This window comes from Sus scrofa, chromosome 2 (assembly GCF_000003025.6).
Source record: "Sus scrofa isolate TJ Tabasco breed Duroc chromosome 2, Sscrofa11.1, whole genome shotgun sequence".
NCBI lineage: Eukaryota > Metazoa > Chordata > Mammalia > Artiodactyla > Suidae > Sus > Sus scrofa.
In genome coordinates, this window is record NC_010444.4 from 98,255,765 (window position 1) to 98,269,484 (window position 13,720).

The 13,720-nt window shown below is 38.3% G+C and overlaps 1 protein-coding gene across 5 annotated transcripts in view; it reads left to right on the forward strand.

Annotated features, from left to right (window-relative positions):
• ADGRV1 (adhesion G protein-coupled receptor V1) overlaps positions 1-13,720 on the forward strand; it is a 574,200-nt gene that overhangs the window by 552,117 nt on the left and 8,363 nt on the right. For all 5 annotated transcript variants that reach the window (XM_021085372.1, XM_021085373.1, XM_021085375.1 and 2 more), the window contains 2 exons: positions 6,844-7,035; positions 9,173-9,350. In XM_021085372.1, coding sequence (XP_020941031.1) covers positions 6,844-7,035; positions 9,173-9,350 — 370 coding nt within the window. The remainder of the gene's footprint in view (positions 1-6,843; positions 7,036-9,172; positions 9,351-13,720) is intronic.

Below are 13,720 nucleotides of genomic sequence, written 5' to 3' on the forward strand. Positions count from 1 at the left end.
CAGAGTGTTGGTGGGGTTAGGGGTCTGTGTTATTGTAACTTTAAAACAAAAACAAAAACAAAAACCCCTTAATTTTCAGTTCCTTCTATCTTGTCAGAAATAGTCTGACTCCTCATAAATAGTATCACCACTAATTAGCACCCCATGCATTGAAACTTAACAGAAGCTTGGAGAACACCGAGAATCTCTGAACTGAAGCCAAGGTTCAAGAGGAGAGGCCGAAGGAATGAAGACCATACCATTTGGAGAGGAGATTGCTGAGGGATGACTAGTAATTGCCTTTTGATACATGAGTATTAAGCACCACGAAGACTGCTAAAGGCTCCTCTTGTCCATATGACATGCAGGAAAATATGTCCTTAAAGTTCAGTTAGAAACTTTAGTTGGATAAAAGAAAAAAAAATCTTGTCTATACTCTGGATATTTATGATAAACATAAAGAATTGTCACTCCTAGGAATTACAAAATTGAGAAGAGACATCTTCCTGAGCCCAAACCTTGCAAGTGAAAGCCTGCTACCCAGATATTTTAGTCACAGACTTATCTGAAGCCAGCAGACTAAGCTACCTGAACTTCTACTGACATTCCTTGTTCCCAATAGATAGTGTCCCTTAAATTTGTAAAAAAATTTTAGAAAAACTTGACATGACCCATGGTGAATGCAAGGTCATTACCGATCCCATCCAAGTATTTTTAAGAGCATTTGAGTAACAGTTGTTCCCAAAGATTTCTAAATGTTTCGGTTGTGCTGATAATCAGTGGCCATCAAGATGACTCACTTGTTTCTTTTCTCTGTGTATTTAACCCACACATTAGATGGCTGATTCTTACTGTAAATAAGAACATTAATAAAAGCAACTTAAGCTGTGAAAAATAAGAGCAGTTAAAAAATATGAAGCAATAAAAGACAAAATTCCTACTTATCTCACACCTGAAAAAATGTACAAGTGCCTAAATACTGTTGTCTTTTTAATTCTGTCATTGGCGTGAGATCCGTCCTAAGTCACTGGTGATACAAAACAGCAGTAGGTGAGCAGCACAAGAGCAGTGTGAAGCCAGAAACAACAAATCATGGACTTCACAGGAGTGTCTGCCAAGGGAAAAGCAAAAACAAAAAGCTGTGAAGCCCTTTAAGAGAAGTAGCAGCAGCAGTACGTAAACCCAGTCCCAGCAGAAGCCAGAGACAGCCAGGAAGTCATCTGAGGGCTCAGTGCCAAGCAGGTCCACCACCAGAGAGGCAGAGACCCAGCCAAGAGTGGGTACGTCTTTCTCAAATGCATAAAGTCAAGACTGAGCTGAAACTAAATTTTATTGAGCAACTACCAAATTACCTAAAGTGAGAAAATTAGAGGACTAAAAGCAACCCATGCCTGTCCCCATCCCATTCTATTCAATCCCATTGACAATACTTAAAAACCATAATTTCTTATTTAACAAATATTTCTTAGGCCCCTCTGTGTGCCAGGGAACATGCTATAAACTAAGAAATGTGACAGTGAACTGGACATAGTCTCTTGCTTTGTGGGAGGTTACAGTTTATTTAATAAAAGATATTCTTTTCGTAATCCCAAGTTACGAAAACAAAAAGCCTGATTTTAATGAAGATTTAATTCCTCTAAGTCCTTTATCCTGCATTGTTTTTACTCTTTCTTAGGCTATCTAAAAAATAGGTGGTTTTGATTAGGTCACTTATAGGATTCCTCTGCCTATTTCTTAACCATTTTTCATAACAGAATTAATATATATCTAGAGATTTTTGAAAGTTTTTTTCCCCAATAAAATATATGAATGCTACATTCCTAGTATTTTTTTATGTTTAATTATTTCAAATGCTATATTGGCTGGGTATACATTTTATCCTCCAGAATTAAATAGATATTGCTCCACTGTCTCTTAACATTAAAAGCTGATGTAAAGAAGCTTGAAGGCAGCCTAAAATGTACTACTTTTTTGAGAGACTGGCTTTTTTTTCTACTGAAATCTCTTAAAGTTTAAAACTTAATAAGGCTATGATGTAGTTTTAAAGAATTTGTATCAAAATTTCCCTGATACATGAAATTAAACTTTCAATCTGCAGATTAAGTTTTTTTGTCCTCCCCGCCCCCTCCCCCTGGAAACTTTTCTTGAATTAGTATTATATATATTTTTTCTTTCATTGTTATCCTTTTTTGACTGCACCTGTGGCATGTGGAAGTTCCCTAGCCAGGGACCGAATGCAAGGTGCAGCTGTGACCTACATTACAGCTGTGGCCATGCTGGATCTTTAACCCACTGCACCAGGCCGGGACAGAACCTGCACCACTGAGGGACAACACCAGATTCTTAACCTGTTGTGCCACAACAGGAATACCCATTTTTATTCCATCCTCACTTACATTCATTGGATTCCCTATTTAAAGGACAGCAATTACCATTTCCTGAGTATTTTTCGTACTATTAGCTTCTTCAATTCCTTTAATCTCTCTTTTTTATCTTAATTCATTGGACCTTTATTAATATAAAGGTCCAAATTCTCTTCCTTTATTTTCACATTCTCTGAGTGAGACATGGATGATCTCCCTCATCCATACCAGTTCCAGCTACTGATAGCACAGTTATTCATCAGCTCTCATAGCATACCATGAGATATATGGTCTCTAGTTTTTTATTCCTCAAATATTTAAATTCTGGCACCACTACAAAATTTATATATTAATATTTAGGCTGATTCCATTTTTTGTGATTTAATGTCAGGCTATGCACTATCACCTGTATTTTTTTTTATCATGTATAATAACTCTTGGCCAGAATCTAAAATAACTATTAGAAATAGAGGTCATGTGTTGTCAGTATGTCAGGATGCTGAACACATTTAGGTCAGGATTGTAGAGAGCCCTTGCTGTGTGGGTGTGTCAGTGCTTACTGGTGGAAGATGTAGTGTGAGGTCTGTCACACCAGCTCCAACTGTGTGTGCAGGCTAGCATTCAGAATGCAGACAAAATAATGAAGCAATGTTTCACTTTTTTTAGAGACAAAAAAATTAAAGGAATGAGCCTGGACAGCTGTTAAGCAGGCTCATTTAATGCATTTGATATTTTTCACCACTTGTCTATAACCTGAAGAAATTATGGGATGGGAGAGGCAGGGATAAAAAGGACTGCTAAGAGAGCACGCCTGTAGTTATGGTATGGTACCTGGTTTTACCTTCTTCTGAGATCTTTTTACAAGTCCTACAAAGCTTAATTGTTATTGTTAGTCTAATATAGACTAAGATTGTGTCTTAGTCCTTAGAGGGGACATTCATCTGAGTTTTTCAAATTGGTATGAAGCTCCATAACTTCTCTTCCTTCAGAGGCAGGCTGGTTAATCAACTTCCTGTTTTACATACTTTCTGCCACCACTTCTTGGGTAAATTTGTCAAGTAAGATGTTGATTCTTTCCTACTTCATATCGAACCAGCATAAATTATTGAGATAAGCAGCCAAAATCGCCTGTACTTATTTACTTCTTGATGATATTAAGAATATTTATTAACTCCTGTAAACCACTGTGGTCTCATCTGTGTCTCACTGAATGTTTGCTAGTAAGTTTAAACTTCTGGATCAAAAGAAATCCAAAATTGGCCAAAGTGGGTATGATCAATCAAGATACAATATAACTAAAGACTTTGGAAAGCATTTTTCATCACTGGAGTAGGAGATCTAATAAAATCACCAAAACAGCAATGCATGGAGTTCCCTGATGGCTCAGTGGGTTAAGGATCCAGTGTTGCTGCTGTAACTTAGGTTCAATTCTTGGCCCTAGAATTGAATTGCTGCAGGCACGGCCAAAAAACAAAACAAAACAAAACAAAAAACAGTAGTGCACAGTTAGAATTCCTTTCTCTGTGAACTTTCACTAAGGAAAGAATAAGAACAACAGATGAATTATATATGCCCTGCTTTTGAAACAGTGAACCTATGATTTTGTAGGGTATTGTTGCTTTTGTGAGCAACTGAGCAGTTGGAGCCAAGGGATCTGTCCTTGTATCTCATTGGCTGCTAGAGCACATAGAGGGTGGTCAGCACAGTGAATTGAATCATTGAGATTCTAGATTCTCTCTTAAAGTTCCTTGACAGGAGTTTCGGTCATGACTCAGTGGTTAACGAACCTGACTAGTATCCATGAGGACTTGGGTTCAATCCCTGGCCTTGCTCAGTGGGTTAAGGTTGCCATGATCTGTGGTGTAAGTCGAAGTCTCTGCTTGGATCCTGAGTTGCTGCAGCTGTGGTATAGACTGGCAGCTACAGCTCTGATTCAACCCCTAGCCTGGGAACCTCCATATGCCTGTGGGAGCGGCCCTAAAAAGACAAAAGACAAAAGCCAAAAGCCAAAAAAAGAAAAAAAAAATTCTTTGACAGAACACCATACAAAGGAGAGCCTGAGATTTAACATACAGAGTTTGCAATAAGGACTTGTTTTTCCTCTGAGGTCAGAAACCTCCACAGCTGAGTACTTTGGATAATGAAGGTCCTTTTTCTCTATTTGCCCAGCCTGGGCTGGACACAGGCAAATGCCAAATCTACACTGAAACATGCTTTTCTTTCCATGTTAACAGAGTTTATGTTGCCCAGTGCACATCTAAAAGATGCAAAATATTTACTCTTTATGTAAATATGCTTTTAAGAAAAAAATGCAGTTTTCACATGCAAGTTATTTTCAGCAGGCAGTTCTTTCTCTGAAGCACAAAAGGCTAGATATAAAAACAAACAAGGGAGAATGTGCTGTTTTAACAAATGGGTCCTTGGAGATGGATTTTTAGGGCATGGTTTTTGTTTCCTGATCTAGCTTTTACCCTATCACTTAGTGACACTTAGAGAAATCCTGAAATAAATCAGTGACATTCTCACAATTTTTAAGGCTGACAGTTTAATTTTTTTTTCCTGTTTTGTCTATTGCTTTAGCCAATGTAATTAGGTCATACCCATGTGAAAAATTACTTGTACAAGAAAATTTTGGATGTGTGTGTGTGTTTTCAGGAAGATTTGTTTCTACTAAGAAACATGTTCATGATATCACTTGCACGTGAAACTAATTCACTTGCCCTACGTAATTTAGAATATTAATGTTTCTAAAAAAACAAAGCAACCCTAATTCAAAAGGAACTGAATGTTTCTGTTACTAATTTTATATCATGGTTAGAGTAATTACATGTAAAAATATTTTTAGCAAATTAACACTGATTTTAAAACATATTTGTTAATTATATAAACTGGATGCCACCTTGGAAGGGGTCATTTTGGTAGAAAGAGGAGAAAAGCCTAATTTATAACAGTATTCCAGAAATGGCAACACAGATCAAAGGCTAACATTCATACCTTGCAGACTGTTCTCTAATATCATTTTACATTAAAAGTTAGTTGTGGAGTTCCCGTTGTGGTGCAGTGGAAGCAAATCTGACTAGAAACCATGAGGTTGTGGGTTCCATCCCTGGCCTCCCTTAGTGGGTTAAGGATCCGGTGTTGCCGTGAGCAGCGGTGTAGGTCACAGACTCAGCTCATATCTGGCATTGCTGTGGCTCTGGTGTAGGCCTGCGGCTACAGCTCCAATTAGACCCCTAGCCTGGGAACCTCCTTATGTTGTGGGTGTGGCCCTAAAAAGACCAAAAAAAAAGAAAGAAAGAAAAAGTTAGTTATAATTCTTGTGCTTTGAGTATTTTCTATTAGACTTTTTATTATTTATACCAGCAGATAAAAAGTTTCCAGCCCACAGTATCATTTGCTTTACTGCCTCTACACTATTAGAAATATTAGGAACTATGGGAGACTGCAAACTTCTCAAAATAATGATACTTATTTGTGTTTTATGAAGAATCTTGGCATTAACTCCTTTTTTCCTTTAGTAAGCTGAGTGTCTTGCTTTCATGTTTGTGGATTAATTTAAGACTTGTAGTAACTAAGGAGATTCTTACTTGCTTCCAAACTTAAACACCAGAATTAACAGATACAAAAGGCACATTTTAACATATTTTTTTGGCTGAGTGTAAAGGTCAAAATTACCAAGCTTTATAGAACCACCATTAGAAGTATACAGTAGATCCCTTGTAGAAATCATGAAGGAAAGCCAGTGTAGGCACTGTCTGGAGCACAATTGCAAAATGTGAGTTGTTTTCTGTGATGGAAGGAAGCAGAGCAATTGTCAAGAGTTTGACTGGTTGCAAAAGACTTTAAAGGGCCAGCCCATGTTTAAGAATGCACAAGATGGCTTTGTTGTTCTCATGTTACATTTACTGAGAAGCTACACATGCTGCATATTAAGCAATCCATAGAATTCCTCTGAGTCCCTACCCAGTGATTTTATTTGCAAATGAGATAAGTAGTTGAGATACATAGACAAAATCTGAAGGCTTGTTTAGTGTTGCTCTTCTATCAGTCTCCACGGTGGCTAGAGCATTAGTATCTCACTTTAACCATTTTGCTAAGAAAAAAATGAAAATAAGTGTAAAAGTGGGAAAAGACCATAATTTTTTTGAAAAGCCAGAGGTTTGCCCTCTAAAACAAAACGTACACAGCTTATCAGATAGACTTCTGTAATTCTGTTTCCACATATGAGTAGAGCTAGATTTCAGAGTTACTTAGGTTTTAACCAAGAAAAAAATGGCTTGTGAGCGAGAGGGCAGTTTTCTCAAATGACACCGGAGAACTTGTGTGACCTTCAGAAATTTACAATGGCGTCTTACTAGACTTCTAACATGTTCTGTAATTCTTGGTTTGCTGTAGAATTTGGAGAATACGTGTAGAATATCAGCTGTGCTTACAATCATGTTTATTATTTAGTTCTGATAGCAGAACTTCCTTTGACATGCTGATGTTCTTTCTGTTGCAGGGACTTTACGTTTTTGTGGTTTATTTCATTCTACACAACCAGACATGTTGTCCGATGAAGGCCAGCTACACAGTGGAAATGAATGGGCACCCAGGGCCCAGCACAGCCTTCTTCACACCTGGGAGCGGAATGCCTCCTGCCGGAGGGGAAATCAGCAAGTCCACACAGAATCTTATCAGTGCTATGGAGGAGGTGCCTGCCCTTGCCCTTTCTCTATCTCTCTCTCTCTTTTTTTTTTTTCTTTCTCTCTCTGAATCTCTCTCTCTCTCTCTCTTTCATATACAACCTTTCTCTTTTATAAAGGGTACAAGTTAAATGATGCCACGGAACTTGTAAATTCTTTTCCTACTGACATTCTCTGATCTCTGGTATTTGATGTGAGTACTGCAGTATCATGTCTGTTATTTAATTCTTCTTCCTCTTTGCTTAGTGAACACTACTGATCAGTGGTTTGTCAGAGCATAATTTGTCATCTCTTTCTTCAAAAGCTTCCCAGTTTGACATGGCAGTGACGGAATCTGCTTCAGAAATGGCTTTTCAAATACTCTTTCTTCCTAAAAATATTTTCGAGGCTCTCTTCCTTTATCCATCCCAGTTCACTACTTTAGTCACAGCAAACCCTCAAACAAACCTCCCGTTGTTCTCTGTCTGCATCATTTGGGGTTCCTGTGTCTAAATCACCAACCTATCGGTAGGGCCGCCATAGCAATGGCACTACTGCTCATATTTCAAAACGTAGCTGGAGACATTTGTCCAGGAAGACATGGTAATCCTATGCTTGACCATTTCTGCAGTGCCCGAGACGTGCTTGCCCACCATTTCTTACATAGCTCATGTTGCCCTCTCTCTATTAAATTGCCCAGGGGGAACAGCATTTGTGTTAGCAACCTGAAAAATAACAGGAAATCAAAGTACGTCTATCTGAGAAGAGTTTATAGACAGTTAAGTAGGTAGATAGTTAATCGATCTGCTCAGTGATACTTTTTTGTCTTCCATGTTAATGTAGAAAGTAATTTTACTTATGTCAGGTGAAAATTCAGGTAAGTAATCACAAATAAAGTACTGCATTTAAAAATTGAGATATGTGTTTAGTACCCTTACAAGTTTAGAATTCTCGTACCATTTTTATATCCTCAAAGTTCTTAAAAATGTGAAACTGAATTATTTTCACATCACAGTTGATAACAATATTTCAGGATCAGCAATTCAAAAAAAAATTTTTGTTTTTTTGTCTCTTTGCTTGGCTACCCCATCTAGCATTTGTCTAGATCTGAACTATGTATTAGCCATTAAGTCTTGTGTAGCTAAGTTTAAGCTAAACAGAATTAAATAACATTAAAATTCACTTCATCAGTCACTTCTGGCCAAGTTCAAGTGCTTAGTAGCCATGTGTGTCTGGTGGCTACTATAATAGAGAACAAAGGTATAAAGCATTTGTAGCATCCCCTTGCTGTATTGAACCATCACTGTATTGAATGTGCTAGTCCAGATGTTCAGCTTCTTAGTGAAATATTTTTAGGTTTCATCTTCTGTCAAATGTACTTTTCCAGCCCTCAAATCATTTTTTTTCCTTGTAAGGCAGCCCTACAATCTCTCAGAAAACCTTATATTGGGAGGCAGCAGCTGTGACAGCTCAATTCCTGGCCTGAGCCTAACTACTTAAACGTTCATTTTGGGTGGAGCACAATGGCAAACCCTAAAGTGTGTTTTGCATTCCTTGGAGGCTTAGAATTGGCCTTGATCCAGCGAGAGACTGGCAGAGACATTCTGGAAAGCCAAGCAGAGAAGGGAATGCATTAGGAAAGGAAGGATTGAGGGTTATTTGTCAGTATAATCTTTTCATTATAGCAGTGTCTTTTTTAATCATTTAATTTTAAAAAGGAGGAGTTCAGAATTCCATCAAGAACTTTTTTTTTTCAATTCAGTATGTCCTTATAGATAGCTACTCTACTTAAAATTCTATGTTGTATCTTAAATATTATCAGGATTCTTCTCCAGTTCTTACATGTTTAACAGTTTTCTTTGTACATTCCTATGAAAAAAATGAATGTTCCAATTGGGTTAAAAAATCATTCTCTTTCTCCACATTTGATAGCATAGAAATCTACAAGTAATCCTATTAGAGAAACGGTTTAGCATGACTAGATGCAGAGACATACTTTTCTAAGGAGCAAAGGTAAAATTAAAGGTCTTAATTCTAAACAGTTCAACAACCCTTTCATTGGTCTTTGCAGTGGGAGACAGAGATAAATGATTCCCATAGATTCTAGGATAAATATATATGTACTCATATTACGGTTTCCTTATCTCTCAATCCCAACCCAAAAAGGTGCCACCTGACTGGGAGAGAGCATCCTTCCAGCAAGGCAGTCAGGCCAGCCCTGGCTTAAAGCCGAGCCCTCAAAATGGTGCCACATTCTCTTCCTCTGGAGTCTATGGCCAAGGATCACTGATAGCCGACGAAGAGTCCCAGGAATTTGATGACTTGATATTTGCACTCAAAACAGGTATGTGTGAACTCACAAACCCCGTTAGAAGGCACCTTGCTGCAGTACAGTTTATATCGTCTTCCCATGAAGTTGCAAAAGTTCAATCTGTCACCCTTAGCACATCCTCATTCTCATGACCCATTCCTAATCCCCGCCAAATTCTAGGATATTTTGTTCTTGGCACCAAATATAAGACAACCTAAAAATAATTTATAATTTTCTTTTTAAGAAAAAGACATACTCTAACTTGATGTAAATATCTCTTCACTGGAATCTTGCTGGAATACCAGGATGTTACTAAGACAAATTCAGGGCTGTGAGAATCTGGTGGGGATCTCATGGAGAGAGCTTTGGCTCTGACCTGCCAAAGGGAAATTCTTAAGCAGTCTCTTTGAAGCAGAAACTTTCCAAGGCAACATAATGGGCCTCATATAGTTCTACAGTTCTCAAAGTGCCATCACATATAGAATTTCACTGGCTCGTCCTGTACATTTAACTTCACTCAATCTGTGATCCCAGTGGATAGTTATTTTCAAATCATATATGCACCTTTTTTTTTTTTGCCCTCATAAAAATGTTGAACTGACGTTGTTATAATAAGTTAAGTGAACTTTTCATTTCTAGATGTACAAACAAGCAAGAAAATTTGTCCATGCTCAGGTGAACCTATTGAAATCATTCATCAAAAGTACATTCTGCTGTATATATCCCCAGACTCAGATTAGTGCTTGCCACTTGGTAAACCTTTTGTAGATATTGGAGAATGAATGCATAATAGAAAGGGAGGGGGGAAGGAAAGAAGGAAAGGAGTCCCTACTGTGGCTCAGCCATGTTAAAAACCAACTAAGATCCATGAGGATGTGGGTTCAATCCCTGACCTCGGTCAGTGGGTTAAAGATCCAGTGTTCCTGCAAGCTTCGGCGTAGGTTGCAGATGTGGCTCGGATCTGGCTGTGGCTGTAGCTCCTATTCAACCTCTAGCCCAGGAACTTCCAAATGCCACAGGTGCAGCCCTAAAAGACAAAGAAAGAAAGAAAAGTGAAACTTAAAGGAATAGACATTTGCACACACCTGACATAAAAAAGAGTTGTGCAGAGAGTTATTAATTATTGAGGATATCAAAGCACTTTTTTTAAAATTTTATTTTATGTTTTTAATTATTTCCCCAATACAATTTTTTTTTTCTACTGTACAGCATGGTGATCCAGTTACACATGCATGTACACATTCTATTTTCAAAGCACTTTTTAAAAAAAATGCTTCTCCCTTGGCTCTTATGTAGGTTTTAAGTAAAGCGTAGAGGAAAGGTGCTGCAGACCTAGCAAATAGGATTATCCAAAACCCGGGGGTGAGGGTACACTCCTGCTCAGGGAGGACAAGCATGCATTGTGGCTGGGGTGGAGAGTGGGTGAAGCCAGGGATCAGGAGAAAAGCCTGGAGGGTAGTTTACCTGCATTATTGATACTTTAGTGTAGTTTCTCTGGGTTTCAGTGAGCACCCTCCCCGAGCTCTTTGTAGAACTCTTTGGTGAAAGCATCAGATATATTTGGGAAACTGCAGAGAATCACAATTCACCTGAGCATTTTAGCAGCTCCAAAATGACTAGAGTAAGGAAACCCCCTTCATTTGATTGAACCTGGAGCTTCCAGAGCACATTTAGTGATAGATGCATTTGGGAGAGCAGAACACTTACTGATATCCTGCATGATATTAAAACACTCTTCAGATGCCATGATAAGGGGTGGGATTTTTATAGAACCCAGTGAGCCCTGGAGGTTTTTGAGGAGAGGAACAGCGTGTTCCCACTGGTTTTGAGGCAAAATTACTCTCATGAAAGTCTGAAGAGTAAATTTAGAAGCAAAATCAGAAAGGCTGGGAGGTGGTTACAGTGGTCCAAGGGAAGAAGATTTAGGCCTTAGATCTGGAGAGCAAAAAGAAAAAAAAGAGAAATGCTGAGGAAACGCTTAGAGGACAGTCAGCAAAAGCTCGTGCTTCCCACATAGGAGACTGAGGAAGTGTGTATAGAGCATTTGTTTTTTTGTTTTCAGGGGAAAACCGATGAGCTCAGATGTGGATAGTTTGATCGTTTGGCCTAGTGGCTCTTCAATAACCAAGTTGAGGTCTTTGGCGAGGAACGAGAGTTGAAGGCAATCTGAAATGCATCATGCAGAGAATCCAGATGAAGCTATGGGGATGAATAAATTTAGTCTGGAAGAGTAAAAGCTAAGAGAGAGAAAGAAAAGAGGTGAGGAAGGGAGGGGAGGAGGAGGAAGGGAAAACATGAGAGAGGAAAGGAAACAAAAAGAGCATTTTAGATGATACCTACTTTTAAAGGGTGAATAAGTCCAGTGTGGCTTAGTTGTAATGAACCCAACTAGGATCCATTAGGATGTGGGTTCAATCCTTGGGCTCGCTTAGTGGGCTAAGGATCCCACAATACTGTGAGCTGTAGTGTTGGTCACAGACGTGGCTCAGATCCCGAGTTGCTGAGGCTGTGGTGCAGGCTGGCAGTCAGCTCCAATTTAATCACTAGCCTGGGAACTTCCATATGCCACAGGTGCAGCTATTAACAAAAACAAAACAAAACAAAACAAAACAAAAAAGGTGAATAAAATAGCATCCCGCAGAGGACACTGTAGCATGGTTGGTTAGCACAACAACTAGAGAGACCAGAGTTTCCTGCAGAAGGGAAGGAACAATTATATAAAAATGCTCACTCAAGTTAGGACTGAAAGAGTTTTCACATTACAAAGAATTCTCATGGCAGCTTATGTCCCCAGTACTCCAAGACACTCAGTTGATTACAACTCTGGAAGCATAAAATGAATTCTTGCAACATAATTAAATTAGATCTGGGTGTGTGTGTGTATATATATATGTGTGTGTGTGTGTGTATGTATATATATATATATATAACAAGTATTAAATGCATTCCATTCAGGAATGCATGGAATGACTCACTTACTTATAGACTGAATTTAGCATTCCTTAGAGTTCACTAAACTCTTTAGGAAGTAAAGACTTAAAAAGACCAAAATAGAAGTCTCTAACACTAAGCTTCATCTATTTTTAGAAAAAGTACTATAGTCAAGCACTACCCTCTACTTCCATCATGAAATATGGTTAAATCAAAGGACCAGGCCACCTACCCCTTCATCCACAGAGGAATGCACAATTGACACATTGGCCAGCTTAGGGCCATCAGGGAGCTTTAGGTGAACTTCATTGCACTTTAATTTTTTTTAGCCAAAATTCAAAAATTAAGAGATATAAAAACCCAGAATTTCTTTAAAAAAAAAATCTAGCAGTAGAGTGCTTAAAATCTAGCACAATATTTCTTAATTGGAGCTGAGTAATGGATGCCCCTTAAGATAGGACATATGTTCTTCGATTTGTCCAGTGCCCAGCAGACCTGTATCACTGCATTATGTTAGCCTGCCTGGCCTCTGTGATGCCTGGGTTTGCAAACCTTGACCTGTCTCAGGTCCACTTAACTGTGGGCCACTCCCAGTCAAATAGGCGGGTCTTCCCAGTCTTTTTCATTTCAACTGCTGAACAACTTTGAAAAGCCATGTTACACTTTGCATACATGGAAACAAACAGCTGAAGGTTTTTATCATAAATTGAAATAGCATCAAGCGATGTAATATCCACTGTATTATACATTTTAGTGCTTTTTAAAAAAGTTTACATTTTTTCTTTCAAACTAATAACAAGGGAGTCTAAGTACCAGAGCAATTCAATACCCACTGTCATTCACTTTATTTTAAATCTATATGAACAGGCTTTTCTTTTACAGTTGGAAATTTTTCTACCATTCTCTTTTCTCTTTGAACTTTCTTACCTTTCCACTCCCAACACAGAATTTCATCCTAATGAATTATATTTTTTGTTTGAAATTCATTGAATTGGTATAAAATAGAAGCCCTTTTCCCAAAGCCAGTAATGGACTTCTTTTTCCATTTGAATTTTAACCATATTGAATTTCTTTAAAAACAAACACACACACAAAGAAAAAGAAAACATCATTGACCTTTTTATTTCTAAAAGAAATTATTTTTCTATGAGAAATTCGCATTTCACTCTGAAAAGAGGACAGACATTTCCTTCAATTAGTTGTTCTCAAAGTGTATCGGCCTCTTCACAAGCAAGTGAGACAGTCAGTTCTAGACAGTGGTGCCCTAGTTATTATTAGTTATTTAAATAGAACTTCCCAATGGATCATCAATGTCCCCAGCCAGGACTTTAGGAGAATGAGAACAGTGATCCTGATACAGACTTCATTGTAGGCAATGGGAGAAGGTGCTGAACTAACTAGAACAGACTCAGCCAACAGAGAGGGTGAGTCCAGGATGGGAGGGCATGCCCTCTGCTTACATCCCTAACAGG